At 37.5% G+C, this 18,732-nt stretch overlaps 1 protein-coding gene across 3 annotated transcripts in view; it reads left to right on the forward strand.

Annotated features, from left to right (window-relative positions):
- LOC111580141 (disco-interacting protein 2 homolog C-like) overlaps window positions 1–18,732 on the forward strand; it is an 84,258-nt gene that overhangs the window by 42,066 nt on the left and 23,460 nt on the right. For all 3 annotated transcript variants that reach the window (XM_023287748.3, XM_023287747.3, XM_023287749.3), the window contains 14 exons: window positions 927–1,020; window positions 1,115–1,234; window positions 2,175–2,289; window positions 3,744–3,883; window positions 9,334–9,470; window positions 11,143–11,351; window positions 12,754–12,868; window positions 13,980–14,181; window positions 14,263–14,363; window positions 15,635–15,715; window positions 16,832–16,955; window positions 17,034–17,155; window positions 17,243–17,354; window positions 18,459–18,568. In XM_023287748.3, the coding sequence (XP_023143516.1) occupies window positions 927–1,020; window positions 1,115–1,234; window positions 2,175–2,289; window positions 3,744–3,883; window positions 9,334–9,470; window positions 11,143–11,351; window positions 12,754–12,868; window positions 13,980–14,181; window positions 14,263–14,363; window positions 15,635–15,715; window positions 16,832–16,955; window positions 17,034–17,155; window positions 17,243–17,354; window positions 18,459–18,568 (1,782 nt within the window). The remainder of the gene's footprint in view (window positions 1–926; window positions 1,021–1,114; window positions 1,235–2,174; window positions 2,290–3,743; window positions 3,884–9,333; window positions 9,471–11,142; window positions 11,352–12,753; window positions 12,869–13,979; window positions 14,182–14,262; window positions 14,364–15,634; window positions 15,716–16,831; window positions 16,956–17,033; window positions 17,156–17,242; window positions 17,355–18,458; window positions 18,569–18,732) is intronic.

Consider the following 18,732-nt stretch of genomic DNA (forward strand, 5'->3'; position numbering starts at 1 on the left):
AAAATATTGTTGTCTTTATTCCCGGCACTTATTTCTGCTGTTTTTGTACTAATTACATGACTTTTACACATAAATAAGAGAAAATACCTCCTACAGCTTTTTACACAATATTTTATTTTTACTTGGAAGTTGAAAACCTGACAAAAGTCTCTATTTTTGCAGTTTCTGATTCTTATAAATGGTGTAATTTCAGAAGAGTTTGGTAGGTATTGGAGGTCTGACAGTTAAATTACAATAAATAAAAAAAATCCAAAATGGATGCAAATACAGTCATAAACATGCGAAAACAAATAAAAGTTGTGCACTAATTACATGAGTTATGACACATTAATAGGTGAAATATCATCCATTTATTTTTATTTCTTTTTTTTGTTTACTTTTCTATTTCATTGTTCATTTTATTCTCTTTTACTCTTTATTTACTTTATTTATTTATACTGTGATTACTATTAATCATTTTCAGCCTCTATTTTTCTTTTATTCCACTCCCTTACTTGGATGTGGCATTTTATTTTTAGTCTACCTTAGTCTAGTAATTTGTTTTGAAAATCTTTCACCGTGTTTGGACCAACCAGTCTTCTGTTGTTCAATGTTCTTCCTGAGTTTCCTTCTTTCCTTTGTTTGTCTGTAAAGCACTTTGGAATCCCTGTTTGTAGAAGGTTCTACATGAATAAAGTTTTTCTTCTTCTTTTTTCTTCTTCTTTTTTCATCTTCTTTTGTTCTTGTTTTTCTTGTTTTTCATCTTCTTTTCTTCGTCTTTCGTCTTCCTTTTCTTTTCTTCTTCTTTTTCTTCTTCCTTTTCTTTGTTTTCTTCTTGTTTTTCTTCTTCCTTTTCTTCTTCCTTTTCTTCTTCTTCTTGTTTTCTTCTTGTTTTTCTTCACTTTTCTTCTTCTCTTCTTCTTCTTGTTCTTCGTCTGGTTGTGCAGAGCGTGATGAACATGATGCACGTGATCAGCGTTCCCTACTCGCTGATGAAGGTCAATCCTCTGTCGTGGATCCAGAAAGTCTGCCAGTACAAAGGTTAGGAACGCACTCAAAGCTGCCACTCGGCTCCGTCACTTCACTCCATTCACCTGCCCTTCAAATAGATTAAATGCTAATTCTCTCCCTGCAGCTAAAGTGGCCTGTGTGAAGTCCAGAGACATGCACTGGGCTCTGGTGGCCCACAAAGACCAGAAGGACATCAACCTGAGCTCGCTGCGCATGCTGCTGGTGGCCGACGGATCAAACCCCTGTAAGCTTTAGCGAGGTGTTTCTGAGAGGGAGAACGTCAGGGGATTGGAGAAACCCTCTTGGGATCTGGGAAAACTGGGTCACTTACAGGAATAGAGCAGGCAGTGCACACAATTGGCACAATAAATGGTTTTGAACCGGACTGGAAACGCCGCTTTAAGACACCAGGAGCTGGCGGTTTACATGTTTCAGCTCATTAGCTTCACGCTGTTTGCTTCGCCGGCGACCTCTGCAGCTTCTTCCTCCTCCTGCTGCAGCGACTTGAAACTCGCCTGATGTCGCCGTTCTGACAAACCGTTGAGTCACGATCACGTGGCGAAGCCGTTCTGAGCTGGTGCTGTCGCTCCGCGGTGCCTTCAAGTGAGCTGCAGCATCAGAGCCGGGAGTACACTGCAAAAAATTAGATTAGAAGCAGTTTTTAAGAGTAAAATCTCAAAAACCCACAGAGGTGTTAAGTCTTTTTTTGAAAATATTTACAAGAATTTTCTTGCCAAATTTGGGGGACAACAGGAGGGTTAAAGTGATATCTCACTGTGGTGTACTCACTTCTCTGTTATGCTGTAAATAGTAGATTTTTTTAAAAATGTTTCCTGCAGTGTTCTAACCTCAACAGAAAACACAAAAATAGCATGTTGCTAACTGAAATGGATTACCTGGACTAATGAAAAAGAAAGAATTGAGTTCAGCGTTTCCTTTGAAAGAAGGAAATCCGCCATTAAGAGGTTACCAACGTTAATCTAATTATGTGGGCTAAAACATTCGAACCATCAGTACAAAATGATCCTTTGAGTGTTTTTTAATCTCATTCGGGGATGCAGGATAATTGATTAAACTGCGCTTTTTTAGAAAGCTGCATAATGGCGGTTGGATTTCTGTGCAAAAGTAGCTCAGCACCTGAACTGAACCCGGTCTGACAGTTGGCTGCTCTTCCTGTCTGTTAGGGTCCATCTCCTCCTGCGACGCCTTCCTCAACGTCTTTCAGACCAAAGGGCTGAGAGGCGAGGTCATCTGTCCCTGCGCCAGCTCCCCCGAGGCCCTGACGGTGGCCATCAGGAGGTACACAGCTCACCCGCAAACACACAAACACACACTCTCAGCACTGCTTTACATTCACTGATTATGCAAATATGTGAACACACAGACATGAGTGCAAATATGCAAACAGTCTCCTCCACACCTATGCAAACACATCCACTGAGAGCACATACTGTAAATACATGATCCCATACATACAAAGTCACACAAAGAAGTCCAGGTTGCTTCCCTTTGCAGCACACAGACTGCCTGAAGCCTGCAGCATTTTGTAGATTCAGTGGTTTGTCAGAATTTAATGTTTATGCAGGAAAGCTCCAGCCGTCACAAACTAGTTTATTAAAACAATTAATGTTCAAAGAAAGAGCAGTTTAAAATGCAAGTGAAGCAATAGAGATGGCATAGAGACATCGACTTCACTGGATCTTTACATTTTATGGCAAGCTTACACTGCAACAAGTGATATTTAGAAACAGTGATACACATGTATACTGACAACAACCCTGGCACATTTTTAACCTGACATTTATCTTTAAAATTTACCTGTATAAATCAGAATTCATTGTTCCATCAGTGACGTCTAGCCATCCTGTTCTACATGAAGCAAAACAGCCCCAAACCATGATAATGCCACCACCATGCCGGTCTTTTTGTGTGACTATGGATTGGTGGAGTCCAAGCAAACATGTATACTGACACAAATCAAAGTTTGTGTACCCTTGAGAATTTGTTCTGTTTCTACATGAATGTGACCTCAAACATCATCATATTTTAACACACAAATCCTAAAAGTAAAAGAAAACCGTCAATATTACAGATGTAATTTTTTGCTTTCAGTATCTGGTGTGACTCCACTCCAGTAACCTTTGTTCAGTCCTGCAGATAAGTTTGGAGGAATTTTAGTCCATTCTTCTGTACAGAACAACTCTAATTCTGAGATATTGCTGGGTTTCCTCACAAGAGAACTGCTCACTTCATGTCCTTCCAGAAGAATTTTGTTGGATTCAAGTCAGAATTTTGAGTTTTTCATTTCAGAGCATTACGTTTATTCTTCTTTAACCTGATATGTTTCTTTAAATTTCTAACAGCATCCTATCCCAAATTAAAACACCCCTAAACCATGATACTGCCACCACCGTGCCAGTCATTTTGTCTGACTGTGGTCTGGCGGAGTCCAGACTCTTTAGAGATGGTTTTGAATTTTTTTTTTTTTTTTTTTTATGTGTGCCATGATCTGTTTTCACAAATGTATTGATCAGAATATTATAGATCCCTGATGTGAAACATGGTGGTGGCAGCATCATGATGTGAGGATGCTTCTAGGCAGCAGGTCTTGGAAGGCATTTAAAGATATTAAAGGTAGAGGGTTTGTAGAAACGTGTTTCACTTTGACATGAAACAAAGTTAGTACTTTTGAGGATCTGTACGTCTCTCCGACTCTTCCTATTTACGATATCTGTGTTGTGTTTTGTGTTCAGGCCGGTGGAGGACAGCAGCCAGCCTCCGGGTCGAGGCGTCTTGTCCATGCAGGGTCTGAGCTATGGAGTCGTCAGGGTCGACACCGAGGAGCGTCTGTCGGTGTTGACGGTTCAGGACGTGGGAACGGTCACACCAGGAGGTACGTCCATGTGTTGGTGAAGTTTCAGCAGCTGCAGCAGTTCAGTGTTGGATTTGTATTTCCAGACTCATGAGTAGAATACTTACATAATGTGTCAGAAATGTTTACGTGTTAAGGAGAATTCTGGTATATTTCAACTTGGTATGTTTCCCATTAATGTGGCGGTTGTGGCTTTAGGCATTATGCTAACTTTGCACTCTTCACCTCCGTTGCAATTAGAGAAACTGAGCTTAGTGGATGGCAGTTAGCCTGAGCTCCCTGCAGCTTTCCAGAGAAATCTAATATTTACATGAATCATTTCAAACATCATTATTTAGCTGTCTACCCACAACTTTTCTGCTCCGGTTTACCCTTGCCACCCTTACTGTGTCACTTTTGGCTACAGCAGTTAACTGTTTATTAGAGAAAAAGGTCTAAAACGTAAACTGAACACTCAGTGTTCAGCGAATGGAAGTCCAGCACCTCGTGAAACTTTTGGCAAAAGTCTCAACCAGCCGTCATTGAACTAAAACGAGGACAGAAAATGGATCCAGTGAACTCGTACCATTATGGTACGAGTTCACTGGATCGCATCTGAAAATTTCCCACTTGGTTGGTGGGTCACTAGCGGGCCACTAGGTGGTCACCATGACAGTGCTTGAGCTTCAGTCCAGTAGACTTCAGTCCAGCAGTTCCTCTTTTATTATGAAAACACTTCAGCGAAAGTATTTCTGAAAACATCTGAGACTAGAAATAACCAGTGCAGCAGGTCCTTGTTCTAGTTCAACAACGGCTACTTTAGACGTTTGATGAAAGTTTCGCGATGCGTCAGATCTCCGTTGGCTGCACCGAATTTGCATAAAGTAGAAGTTGAGTCTACTTTATGCAAATGAGCTCCGGGGAGACGCACCGGATCGCACCTTGAAACGCGCTGCAACAGAACCAGCATTCAACGTGGTGCGTTTCACATAGACAATGAATGGGATGTGGGAAATTGACGGATCCTGTGGACACTTACCTTCAGAATTAGGTTGGATGAGGACGTATCGACCAATCAGTCGACCTAAAAACCAGTTTGATATCAAATTCATATCAACTTAACTCTGATCCAAAGTTAGAATAACATTTCTATCAAGTTTAGACCATGGTGGTGCAGTATAAGTACTCTCTGCTTCTATACAGGCTTCAGTTGTTTCATACTCTGTATGGCGAAAAATCCATTAAGTCCATTAAATCGTAAAATTAGTTCTACGGGTGCGTAAATGTGCAGCCTCTCCGTTTCCATCAATATCCAATTTTTTAGGAGCAGTTTCTCCTCATGACTGAGTGAGTTTAGTGCGTTCTGCTCTCCGTTATCAAACGCTGCCAACGCCTGAAAGAAAAAAAACAAAAGGCAGCGGCTTCAGTGCAGCCTCAATCCATTCTAATCACCAGAGTTTTAGTCTCTGGGGGAAAACTGTTAGTTTAACAAGGTAATGCAGAACATAAAAAGGCTTTCGGGGCATAATACGTCTACTGCTCAGGTCTAAATGAAGAATCCATGAACAGCACCGACGCTGTTTGTCTCTTTTTACAGCAGATGGATTGAACCTGTTTTTAATGAGCAGTAATTACTTTCATTATGGATTAGTCCATAATTATATTCTTGATTTATTATTAAGTCTTTAAAGAAGCGCATTCAAAACAAGTTATTCAGTTTATTGTCATAAAACAACAAGAAAGACTGAACATATTCACATTAAAGGACTTAGAATCGATATTTTTGATTCTGATAAAATGAATTCAAATGTTTGGTAATTAAGCTTCTGTTGATCCACTAATGGACACTAAGATGTAATTATCATCACATTTAATAGCACTTAAAGTAATTAATTCCTAATCTTCTTTTGATGTGGACGCCATGTGCATGTTTTAATACCAACAAGATTGTTTCCAAGAAGAAATATCACACAGAAATTACAGCCCAACAAATCACCAGTTAAATGTAAAAGAACTAAAACTCTTATGTTTTTTTATATTTTTCTTATTTTTAACCTCAAATAAAGTGTTCTAGGTGTTCTTTTTTATTATTGAGGCCAAGAAATTATTTTTTTCTAGACTTTCAATATGGTTTATTAGTATTTTATTTACCTTTTTAATCCATTTTAGGTAGTTTTTCAAAAAAATATTATATTTTTGAGGCAACACATTTTGTTTCTTTATTTTCAACATGGTTTTTATAATTTTATTTACTTTTTAATCCGTTTTATGTAATGTTGGGGTTTTTTTGAGGCAAGAAATCATTTTTTCTTGATTTTCAAGATACTTTAGATTATTTTATTTGCATTTTTAATTAAGTTTTTGTATTATCTTCTTGATAATAATAATACTTTTTTTGAAATAGTTTTTTCTTGATTTTCCATATTTTTTTAAATATTTTTTTATCCATCTTATGTAGTTTATTTTCATATATTAGGTTTTTGAGGCAAAAATAGTAATTTCTTGATTTTTAGTGTGGTTTTTTATAATTTTGTTCTTGTTTTTAATCAGTTTCTTATATTTTGTTTAATGTATTAGGTTTTTGAGAGGAGAATTTTTTGTTAATTTTCAGTGTGTCTTATTTTTTTAATCACCTTTGTAAATCCATTTTTATGTAGTGTCTTTTAACAGGTCGTGTTTTTGGGGCAAGAAATAATTTTTTTCTTGGTTTTCAGTATGGTTTTTATAATTTTTTTACCTTTTCAATAAATTGTATACAGCTTTTTTCTATTGTAATATGTTTTTGAAGCAGTTAATCATAGTTTTTGTACTTTCAATATGGTTTTTCTTATTTTATTTACCTTCATAAATCAAGTTTGTACATGTTTTTTAATGTATTAGGTTTTTCAGGCAAGAATTTTTTTTGAAAATTGAAAATCAATTTTACGTTTTTTTTTATGTATTATGTTATTAAGGCAAAAAAAATCTTGATTTTCAGTATCATTTTTATTATTTCATTTATCTGTTTAATCAATTGTATTTAATTTCTTGCAATATATTATGCTTTTTAAGAAAGAAACTTTTTTCTTGATTTTCAGCTGTTTTTTTTGTTATTGTATTTACATTTTTTAAAATACATTTTATTTAATTTCTTAAATGCATTATGTTTTTTAGGCAATGACTGATTTTTTTCTTGATTTTTTTAATTATGATTTCGATAATTTTATTGATCTTTTTAAGTCAGTTTTTTGTATTTTTTAAGTATTATGTTGTTGAGGTAAAAAGTATTTTTTTTCTTGATTTTGGAATATGGTTTTATCATTTTATTTACATTTTTATTCAATTTTAATTAGTCTTTCCTATTTTACTAGGTTTCTGAGGCAAGAAATCAACTTTTTTCTTGCATTTCATTATATTTTTTATTATTTTATTCACCTTTTTAACAAATTTTATATAGTTTTTTCAATGTATTATTGTTTTGTTTCACTCCATTACGTTGCTTTCTTGTTATTTCTTAGTATTAGTTCTTTGTGAAGCATCATGCCACTTTTAAAACAGGAAAACATACAGGATATTATAAAGAAAATGCAGAAAATGCTGTGTTTTGGGCTCCGTGTGCAGCGAGTGGAAACAGAAATCAGACATGAGCTAGAGAAGGTTGGTCTCTTCTAATCCATAAAGACGGCAGTAATCTGCAGACGGCAGCATGTAAACCCCGCTGATCAAACACACTGGCTGCCACAGCTAATCAAACATCACTGTCGCTTTCCCGTCGCCCTGAACTCACGCCTCCTGCTGTTCACCGGCGGGATTACACTGGGAAGGAAACTCATTTAAAGAGCTCATTAATTAAGATTTCAGCTTCATTGATGCGTGTTGGACGTTTCTTCTTCTGCCTGGTGATGATTCACCCACATTTAAAACCCTGAAATCAAACAAATATTCCTACGAGTCACTGAAACTGATCCTTCTCTGTGAAACTAGACAAGAAAATCCGTCCTCATAGTCGCATTCATGATTAACAGCATCGTTAATGAAACACTGTCACCATTTACCTGCTCCAGATATTCTGTTTTTAACCCACTTTCAGTTGTAACCTGCTTTTATCGAGACGCAGACAGAAACATACATCAGTTTTGGGTTGGAACAACCTAGTTTAGGCTATAAATGTTGGAAAAGGTGACTCAGACGTGGTTTACTTTCATAAAAAGGTGTGTTTGGAGCCGAGCTGTAGCAATTAATCAACTAGTTGTCAACTTTTTAGTTAAATGCCAGCTTTTCTGGTCAAAATAAAAGTCTAAATTCTTTGATTTGCAATGAATAATCACTCATTTCTCAACAATTAAATCAATTGCCACCTATTTTGGTAAATGGTTCATCAGTTTCAGTAATATTTAGATTTTTTTTTAAGTCTAAATTCTTTTATGTTGACAAATGTGACTAAGACTCGTGGTTTACTTTTATTTTGAATAGAACTGCAGCCATTAATTGATTAGTTGTAGAGGTATTAAATCAATCAACAGTTATTTTATTAATCCGTTTGTGTTATTTTTAAGGAATAAAATGTGGAAATCCTCTCAATGCTGCTCCTCTAATTGTAATATTTCATGTTTTTTTTCTTCCTCTATGACAATCCGCTGAATATCTTTGGGTTGTGGACAAAGCAAGAAGTTTTTTTTAAACGTTTTTAAAAATAATTTTCTGATGATTAATCTGGAAAATAGTTAAACAGTCATTCTAATCAGCGTTAATTGCAGCAATATTAAGAAGTTGGTGTGATTTCAGTCAACACTTTTCTGTCATTAACTCCAGCAGCAGTTAATACATTTACTTGATTATCTGCACACTATTTTTTTTCAGATATTCTGTATACTTTTTAAAAAAAAAAAAATATGGCACACTTTTTTTTTTCAATCATTAGCACTCTTTTTATTTATGTAGTTTATTAATTGGTGCTTTTTAGAAATAATTTGCACACTTTTTATTTACTGTTTTAGTAATCGCCATGCTTTTTTCTTATTTTTTTAAAGTATTGACACACTTTGCAATATTTTTTTTAAATAATCGACACACTTTTAATCCATTTTTTAAATAATTGGCACACTTTTAATTTATTTTTTAAATTATTGACACACTTTTAAATGTTATTTTTAATAATCCACAACCTTTGTATTTTTTATTTTAATAACCAGCACATATTTTTTTTATAGTTGGCATAGTTTTAAGGATTATTTTTAAATAGTTGGCCCACTTTTTATTTAACATTTTAATAACTGGGGCACTTTTTGAGCAGGAAAGGTCATCCAGGTCATACTAACTGGATTTCTTAATTGACCAAAACCACTAATCAGTTAAAAAATAACCAATAAACCAATTAGCAGTGACAATCGTTGGTAGTTGGATGCTGTTGGGATGAAAAATGAACTTTTTTCATGGAAATTTCACCAACGTTAACCCTCTGATTCTCTCTCTCTCTGTGTCTCTGTGTGTCTCTATGTCTCTCGCCCACTCAGGCCTGGTCTGTGTGGTGAAGCCTGAAGGCGTCCCTCAGCTCTGTCAGACTGATGAGATCGGAGAACTGTGTGTTTGTTCCATCGCCACGGGAACGTCTTATTACGGCCTGACAGGGATGACCAAGAACACCTTCGAGGTGAGCGGCTCCAGATTCATGTCATTTCTGTAAATAGAATCAGTCAAAGTAATCAAGTTTTTACTCTAAACGTTTGTTAGAATCAACAATTCATCACAGAAAACCACATCGTTGGACTGAAACATTTCCAAACTTTACCTGAGAGATTTCATGGTTTACTCCATGATCTAATATCCTGATATCTAACAGATACGGTTCTATTTTTTTGGTGTAATTAAGACTTTTATTTTTATTTATTCAGATAAGACTACGCCATAAATACCACTGATGTCTTAAAAATGTTGAATAGACCTGATTTGACTATTTCTGTGATTTTATTTACTTGTTTGAATCCGTTTTCAGCGTTTTTCTCTTTTGAAGTTTGTTTTATTGTAAAGAGAAACTCCCCAAAAAGTGACGTTTCGCACAAATCTACACTTTTCCCTGTAAAATTCCAGTTTTTAGATGAATCAAAAGACTTAAATAACAGATGTTAGAACCCAGATACTATTTTATTTTATTCACTGCAGAGGCATTATTTATAGTATCTGAACAGAGAAGAGGTTTCTTGCTAAAAAAGATGCCAAAAACAAACCGTTGGACGCTGAAATCATATCAGATAAAAGATTAAAAATTCTGTTTTAAGAAAAAAGTTGAACTGAGCCAATTTGTTTTTTAAAGGTAGTAGTTTTTTTTTTTAAATAACAATTTTTATAAGAAAATAACATAATTAGTATTTATATTTGTTATATTTCTAATAAATGTGTATAATGAATTATTATAATAAATATTGTTATAATATTTATAATAAATAATATTATTTAAATTTTATAAGAAAATTAGATCATTAATTATATAGTATTTGTTATATTAATAATAAATGTTTATAATTAATGTTTATAATAATTTTTTGTAATAAATGTCATTGTAAATATTTATAATAAATTTTATTTAACTTTAATAAGAAAATCTAGTAATTTTATAGCACTTTGTATCTTTGTTTTGAAAAGGTGCTATACAAATTAAATCATTATCATTGTTGTTGTTGTTGTTATTGTTATTTTATTGTTATTATTACAATTCAGGGTCAAGATTTTTTTGTTTTTCTCACTTTCATAGGAAGAAATGTTACATGACAGTAAAAAAAGAATTAAAAATGTATGTTTTGCACTTTTGTTTCGAGGTTAGAGAAAACTTTTACCATTTTTTCTGGATTTTGTGAGTTATTTTGTGATTTTCCTCTAATGTTTTGTTGCTGTTAAATGCTGAGTTACACTGAAAATAATACTACAAATAATAATTATTATTATTGTTGTGATTATTATTATTACAATTCAGGAGCAAAATCAGGTTTTTCTCACTTTTATAGGAAGAAATGTTACTTGACCATAAAATCAGAATCAAAACTTTATATTTTGCATTTTTGTTTAGAGATTTAAAAAAACTTTTGCCATTTTTTTTTCTGCATTTTGTGGTTTATTTTGTGATTTTATTCTCATGTTTTGTTACGTTCAGGTGAATTAAATCAGGCAGTAAAATCTTCTGCATCACACCTCCTTTTATTAGTACCAGCAGTGTGACATTATGAAAGTTAAAAATACCGTGATGTCTGATGTTGGCGGAGATCCTGGCCGGTTGCCATGGCGACTGGGCCAACCAACAGTGTGTGTTCATGTTTGTGTTTGTGCTGCAGGTTTACCCGGTGAGCTCCGGAGGCGGCCTGATCAGCGAGTACGCCTTCGTCCGCACCGGCCTGCTGGGCTTCATCGGCCCCGGCGGCCTCGTCTTCATCACCGGCAAGATGGACGGACTCATCATGGTGAGCGGGCGCCGCCACAACGCCGACGACATCGTCGCCACGGCGCTGGCGGTGGAGCCCATGAAGTTCGTGTACCGGGGACGGTGAGTGGATCCGAACCGTCAAACGGCGACACGTTCACTGTCACCCCGACAAACGAGCAGCACGGCGGCACGTAATAAATCTAATAAAGTAGAGCAATAGTGGGCGAATTCAGCAGCAGTAATAGAGTGAAGTTTAATTGTGTCTGCGAACACCGAGGAGGACATTCATCTTTCAGCTGACAGGCTGAGGGACGCTTTCTGGAGCTATTTAAAGGTTCTGTCTAAGGAGGAAGCAGCTGAGAGCACAAAAAGTCCTCCTAATGTGTAAAATGTAGGAGTTAATGCAGGGTTTTTTATTATTTAATTTAAACAAAACAAGGAGGGAAAACAAACAAAAACAGGAAAGAAACTGTCCAAAAAAACACAAAAACTGATATTATAGTTTGTTTCCTGGAGCTATTTATAGATTCTGTTTAAGGATAAAGCAGCTGAGAGCATAAAACGTGTACAACGTAAGACTTAAAAAGGGTTTTTATGTCTCTAACTACTACAGGTAATGCACTAATTTGGAGGAAAAACAGCCAAAGGAAGATGGAACAAGGAGGGAAAACAAACAAAAACAGGAAAAAACAGTACAAACAGGCAGCAAACTAATTTTGGGGGGAAATCGATCACAGCAATGTGGACCAAGAGTCCGAACAAATAAACAAAAACAAAAAACGGAGGAAACATCCCAAAAACACACACAAAAAAAGAAAAGTGATGAAAGTCGGCATGTTTAAACTATTTAACTATTTTAAGTTTCTTTTTAAGAAGGAAAGCAGCCGTAGAAACCCTGAGGAAAGACAGGTGTTTATTTACAAAAACAAACAAATAAATATTCAAAGTCACTGTAAAAACTTTGAGCGCACAAAAAGCACATAACATTTAGGATTTAGACTCGATGGAACATAAAACACACCAGCAAAGACAAGAATTAAAATGGGAAAAAGCCAAAAAATGCACCAATAAGAAGAATATAGAAGATGCGTAGAAACTGTGAGCTCCCAAAAATCCTCCAACCATGTAAAATTATTGAGTTAAACTGTTATTTTATATATATATTTGTGTGTCTGGGATTGTTTCTGGTCATTTCTCTGGTTTTTGTGTTTTGTTTTTTTTTTTTTTATTTCTGGCGCTAAAGTTGCATCTGTTTACTGTTTGATGAAGACCTTTGATAACATCATCGAGTGTTGCGTTTGGTTTTTTTTTTGGCATTAAAGTTCCTCCGTATATTTCAGTAAATCTCCACCATGAATATAAAAACACTGAAAACACAAAATGACCCTCTGAGCTCAGTTTCTCTGGACTCTGCTCCTTGGATGTTACACCAGGAACTAAAGGAGATGCATGTAGAATAACACATTTGGAGTTTTTTGTTCGTGCTGATGACTGACGGAGGTTTGTGTCGCCGTGGTTACAGGATAGCGGTGTTCTCTGTGACGGTGCTGAGGGATGAGAGGATCGTGGTGGTGGCCGAGCAGAGACCCGACTCCACAGAGGAGGACAGTTTCCAGTGGATGAGTCGCGTCCTGCAGGTACTTCTACTGGTTTTAGAGCATGTGTCATATTTAAAACTTTCTGTTTTTGTGTGCTACAGTTTCTTTCTTCTATCAGATAACAAAATCCTTCCATCATCCAGCATTCACCGCTACGTTTTTATTATTATCTGCTGCCACAGAGCTAGAAATTGACGTATTTGTGCTGAAATTCTAGGATTTACAACCACTGGTGGTCATTTTGCTGGGTGGTTCAGGCTCCAATAACAGTGTTGTAGTACTTTTTAGAGGTTTGTTTGTTGAAAATCCTTGTCTTCAGATTTTTAGTTTTTCTCAGCTATAAGCCTGATCATCAAAATACAAACAATAAAAGGTTTGAAATGTTTAGCTTTAACCAATATAAAATACATCATGCACTAATAAATAAGGTGGCAGCAGTCAGACTTTCTCCCTTTATCTCTTCTCTTCCTCTTTGTTTGAGTTTGTTGTGTTTGTACTTAAATTTTTTGCTCCTGTCACATTTTTATTCCTGTAGACTCATTTTTCACTGCATTATAAAATCCTGCATCTCTATGGAAACAGAACAACCATGACTAGAAATAAAGAGAACTCAGAAATGTCTCTTGTGTATTATTTCAAAGGTATAATGCTTTTCATTATTTATTTTCTTTATTTGTTTCTTTCCAAGTGCTTGCAAGTGTTACTAATACTGGGAAGTATTGTTGGCTCCACATATTTCACTATTTACATTTTTACAATCTCTACAAACACACACACTACTCTGCAGATTAACTCTAGAAAGATGTTTCACCGTGCTCAATGTCTCTTAGAACAACTTGCCTGCTGACTTTTTTGCACAATCTGGTTAATGCAAGCAGTTTATTTTTGGCAGATTTATAGATTTGTCATGTAGATTAATGTGACTTTGATAAACTGTGCATGAAGAAGGTACAGTTGTACCCATAAGTTTACGTCTTCGGTGGTCAAAACTGTTTTACCTTCCAGGCGCAACACCGGACAAAGATTGGTTCCTACTTGTAATGTAGTGCTCAACTGGTTCCTACACTGGTTTTGCTGCAAAAAACTGACAAATCACACGTGTAGATGTAAGAAATCCCAACCACAACCCCTCCGTCTGTCCCTGTTTCAGGCCATAGACAGCATCCACGGGGTCGGTGTCTTCTGCCTGGCTCTGGTTCCAGCCAACACTCTTCCCAAGACCCCTCTGGGCGGCATCCACCTGTCGGAGATCAAGCAGCTGTACCTGGAGGGAGGCCTGCATCCCTGCAACGTCCTCATGTGCCCCCACACCTGCGTCACCAACCTGCCCAAACCCCGGCAGAAACAGCCAGGTCCGTGGGCGCTTCTGGTCCGTAGGCTGTCTGCTGTGTTCGGTTGTCGTCGATGTGCTGACGGGTGTGTTTGCGTTGCAGAGATCGGACCCGCCTCTGTGATGGTGGGTAATCTGGTGTCGGGGAAGAGGATCGCTCAGGCCAGCGGCAGAGACCTGGGACAGACCGACGACAACGACCAGGTCAGACTTTAGAGTCTCGTTAGTTCAAGGTTCTTTCATGCCCGAGTCAAAACAGATTGCTATAAAGTACTGCTGATTCATTAAAAACACAAAACATAAACTAAGTTATTAAGTATTCCACACCTCTCAAGTCTGTATTTCATAGATGCATCTTTGGCTTTTTGCTTGCCTCTAGAACTTTCACCTTATTGTCTTTAAACCATTTCTGTGTATCTTTGGCTGTTTGGTGTCTTGTCGGTCTGCCTCACCAGTGTCTTTCTTGAAACTACTTCAGAGGAGTCATAGGTGTCTTGGTGGCCTCCCTCACTGGTCTCTTTCTTCTCACTCAGTTTTTGAGGACGACCTGCTGTAGACAGATTTACTTTACGTTAATTTAATTTGGGGGTAAAACTATGAAACTTGGGAAAAATGTTTTGCTTCTTGGAGGTGAAATGTCAATAAGGTGTTATTTTGACGCAGATTAGTACATTAGCAGATATGCAGCACAACATTGAAGTGAAAGCAGAGCTCTATTTAAATGTAAAAGTGCAATAAAAATATTTTGATCCCGATATTGATCAAAATAATCAGGATTGTAATCGTGCAGCCCTGTTAACTATGTAAAACTTCCTGGTTTGTGCTTTGAGAGAGTCATTGTCTTGTTTTCATGAAACCTGCTGAACTCTGAATAATTACCGACCTGAGTGAAGGTCAAGACTCTTTTTCTCAGCTGCAGATTGAAAAGATGACATTTTAGAGGAACAGCATCGCTAATAATCTTGTAATCAGGAGCAGGGATTGATTTTCAATCATAAAGCGGCGGTAAACAGTCTGTACAAACAGCCCGACCAATCAAAGGTTTCAGCCGCTGCATCTTTGAACTGCTCATAGACGGACTCTTCAGAGGCAATCCCAGAACTGGCAGGTCTGATTTTACCTGCTTTTAAATTTCACCGTCTGTGATATTGATTGAACCACTTTAAGGACAGACGGCAGAGACTCGGCAGTAAAACAAATCATGCAGCAGCTGGTGAGTAAGCGCATACTGACGGGGAATTCATCTGACAGTCAAGACTTATTTATACCAGCTCTGCAGTCTCACACCGATAGCGGCTTTATTGGAACTTTATGTCTCCTGTGTGCGTTGCAGTTTCAGTATTAAACGCTGATGTTACAGTAATTGATATTCTGGGTGAAATGCATCATTTTAACATGTTTGATGCCGCTGAAGTTGGATCAGAGAGACTTGTAGAAGTACAGAAACTACATTTCTGCCTATGTTTGTGTTGCAGTTCCTGTTCCTGTCGGAGGTTTTGCAGTGGAGAGCTCAGACGACTCCGGATCACGTCCTCTACACCCTCCTCAGCTCCCGGGTAACAAACACCACAGTAAACATTCATCTCACACAAAATCTGCATCCGAACTGTGCAGCAGCGACTGGAAACTGTTTTCCTGTAAAGTACAATCTGTGAATAAGTCATATTTCCATTTGTGACTTAAAGATTCTCAGTTGAATGTTTTACTTGCGATGGAAATATGGACAAGTAGGAAAAAAAAAGGTAGGAAAATAGCATTAGAAGTTCTGAGTAGACAACGAGATTTCAGTTTGAGAGGTCTGAGCACGTGTCAAACAGAAAGCAACAGTTAGCTTTTAAAGCCATCTGTTGCCTTGCTTTTTGTATTCAGATGTCAAATATATACAAAAAAAAATCTATGAAGTCTGGAAATTTGCTTCCAAACAAGCTTTCTACCAAGTCTCTTTCAGACTGCATCAGGTTGTCCTCCAGGATTTCTCCATACTTTTACCTTTACAAGCCTTCCACGGCCTGCTGAGGAAAAACATCCCTACATCATGATGCTGCCACCACCATGCTTCACAGTGGGGATGATGTGTAGTGTTTTGTGTCCACCAAACTAAGCATCTACTCTGATGGTCAAAAAGCTCCATTCTGGTCTCCTCAGACCAAAGAACCTTCTTCCAGTCCATGTTTAATTAGTTTTTTTCCATCAGTGTCTTTCTCCTTGACACTCTCCTATAAAGTTTTGACTGTTGAAGAACAGACAACAGTCTCTCCAGTCTTAACTGCTGAGGCTTGTAACTCCTTCAGAAGATTCATAGGTGTCTTGGTGGCCTCCCTTACTAATCTCTTTGTTGTTGATCTTTCAGAAGAGTCATGGGTGTCTTGGTGGCCTCCCTCACCAGTCTCTTTACTGAAACGCGTTTAGAGGAGTCATAGGTGTCTTGGTGGCCTCCTTCACTAATCACTTTTTTCTTACTCCTTCAGAGATGTCTTGATGGCCTCATATACTAGTCTCTTTCTCAAAACTTCTTCAGAAAAGTTATAGGTGTCTTGGTGGCCTCCCTCACTAGTTTCTGCCTGAAAAATCTACACAGAAGTCTAGAAATCTTTTTTGAAGTGTAAAAAGGTGTAGGAACCGTGTTGGAACATGAATCTGCTCCTAACAACGCTCCCTCTACTCTCCTGTAGGGGGCGGTGTCGAGCTCCCTCACCTGTCTGCAGCTGCACAAGAGGGCTGAGCGAGTGGCGGCGCTGCTGATGGAGCGAGGAGGTCTGCAGGAGGGAGACCACGTCGCTCTGGTTTACCCCCCAGGTCGGACGGGATGCAATTAAACAGCAGCGTTCACAGAGTTTTACTGTGTTTTATTCATACCTGTGTTTGGTCCTGCAGGTATCGACCTGATCGCAGCTTTCTACGGCTGCCTGTACGCCGGCTGTGTTCCCATCACGGTGCGGCCGCCTCACCCCCAGAACATCTCCACCACGCTGCCCACCGTCAAGATGATCGTCGAGGTCTGACTCTTATTTTGTTGGTTCAAGCCTCCTTCTTTCTCCAGGTGTGTTTATCGGAGGTGTTTAACGTCTTCTTGTCAACTTCAGGTGAGCCACTCGGCCTGTGTGATGACCACAGCTGTGATCTGTAAGCTGCTGCGCTCCAAAGAGGCCATGGCCACCGTGGACATCAGGAACTGGCCTCCAGTCCTGGACACAGGTATAGAAACCGTTTATTCAGCTTTATTCTCCACTGTCACAACCTCCATTTATCATCATTTTATCACCAGAATAAACAGTTTTTCATAATCATGTTAAACAGGACAAATGTTTTGGTTTAAATGTCCAAATTAAGCTGTTACCTCATTAAATATGGACTAATTTTTTAAGAATTTGTTATAAAACCACCTTCTAATTCTATTTTTTGTAGTTTTTGTTGTTGACAGTTAACGTCAAGTTGGTCGGTTCGATTTTTACATTTTGAATGTCACTTTTTATCCCTCTCTAACCTCCAACCTGATAACCTGGTCATTATTACCTCAGCCTGCTTTTAATTATAATCTGCATTCCTCTACATTTATGAAGCACAAAGAGCTGTTAAAGTTGGTCTGTTATCTTTATGAGAGATCAGAGGCTGTACCTCTTAAAGGACATGAACCTTCTTGATCTGCAGCATTCAGACTATAAACTATGTGACCTTTCTGAAAACAGGGTTTCCTCTACGTTTATTCAGATTTGGAGCTGAGTGGCTCAAAAACACAGCATACATTACTGTTCAAAAGTTTGGGGTCACTTAGAAATGTCTATTTTTGAAAGAAAAGGTTTTTTTCAATAAGTATAGCATTAAATGACTGATAAATCCTGTCTAGACATTGTTAATGTGGTAAATGACTATTCTAGCTGGAAACAGCTGGTTTTTAATGGAATATCTCCATAGAGGTACAGAGGAACATTTCCAGCAACCATCACTCCTGTGTTCTAATGCTACATTGTGTTAGCTAATGGTGTTGAAAGGCTAATTGATGATTAGATGTGCAGTTATGTTAGCACATGAATAAAAGTGTGAGTTTCTATGGAAAACATGACCCCAAACTTTTGAGCGGTCATGTAAATCAGGCTTTAGATACTCGTGCAGCTCCTTTAGCAGAATATATTCAGTGTTGGTTTTGTTGACGGTGATAAAAAATGCAGAACGTCGTCAGATTTGTGCTTTGAAGGAGCTTCTTGGCTGCAGACAGTAAATTCTGAGTGGTGTTTGAAGGATCCGCTGTGTGGGTTCAGCTCCAGGTCAGAGTCTGATGAACTAATAAATGTGTGTTTGCAGACGACCTGCCAAAGAAGAAGCCTCCAGCTCTCTACAAGCCCACCAACCCCGACGGTCTGGCCTATCTGGACTTCAGCGTGTCCACGACCGGGATGCTGGCTGGAGTTCAGGTCAGCTCAGCTTTAATCCTCCAAATGAAACCATTTCCTTCCTTCATGTAAACTGGAAAGCAGAAATAAACATTTTTACATGTCAACAGCTTTTATTTTACACCTACAAGTTTAAAATAACCACAATAAAAATGGATTTTCACCATATGGAGGCTTCAAGTGAA

Source organism: Amphiprion ocellaris, chromosome 22 (genome assembly GCF_022539595.1).
Source record: "Amphiprion ocellaris isolate individual 3 ecotype Okinawa chromosome 22, ASM2253959v1, whole genome shotgun sequence".
NCBI lineage: Eukaryota > Metazoa > Chordata > Actinopteri > Pomacentridae > Amphiprion > Amphiprion ocellaris.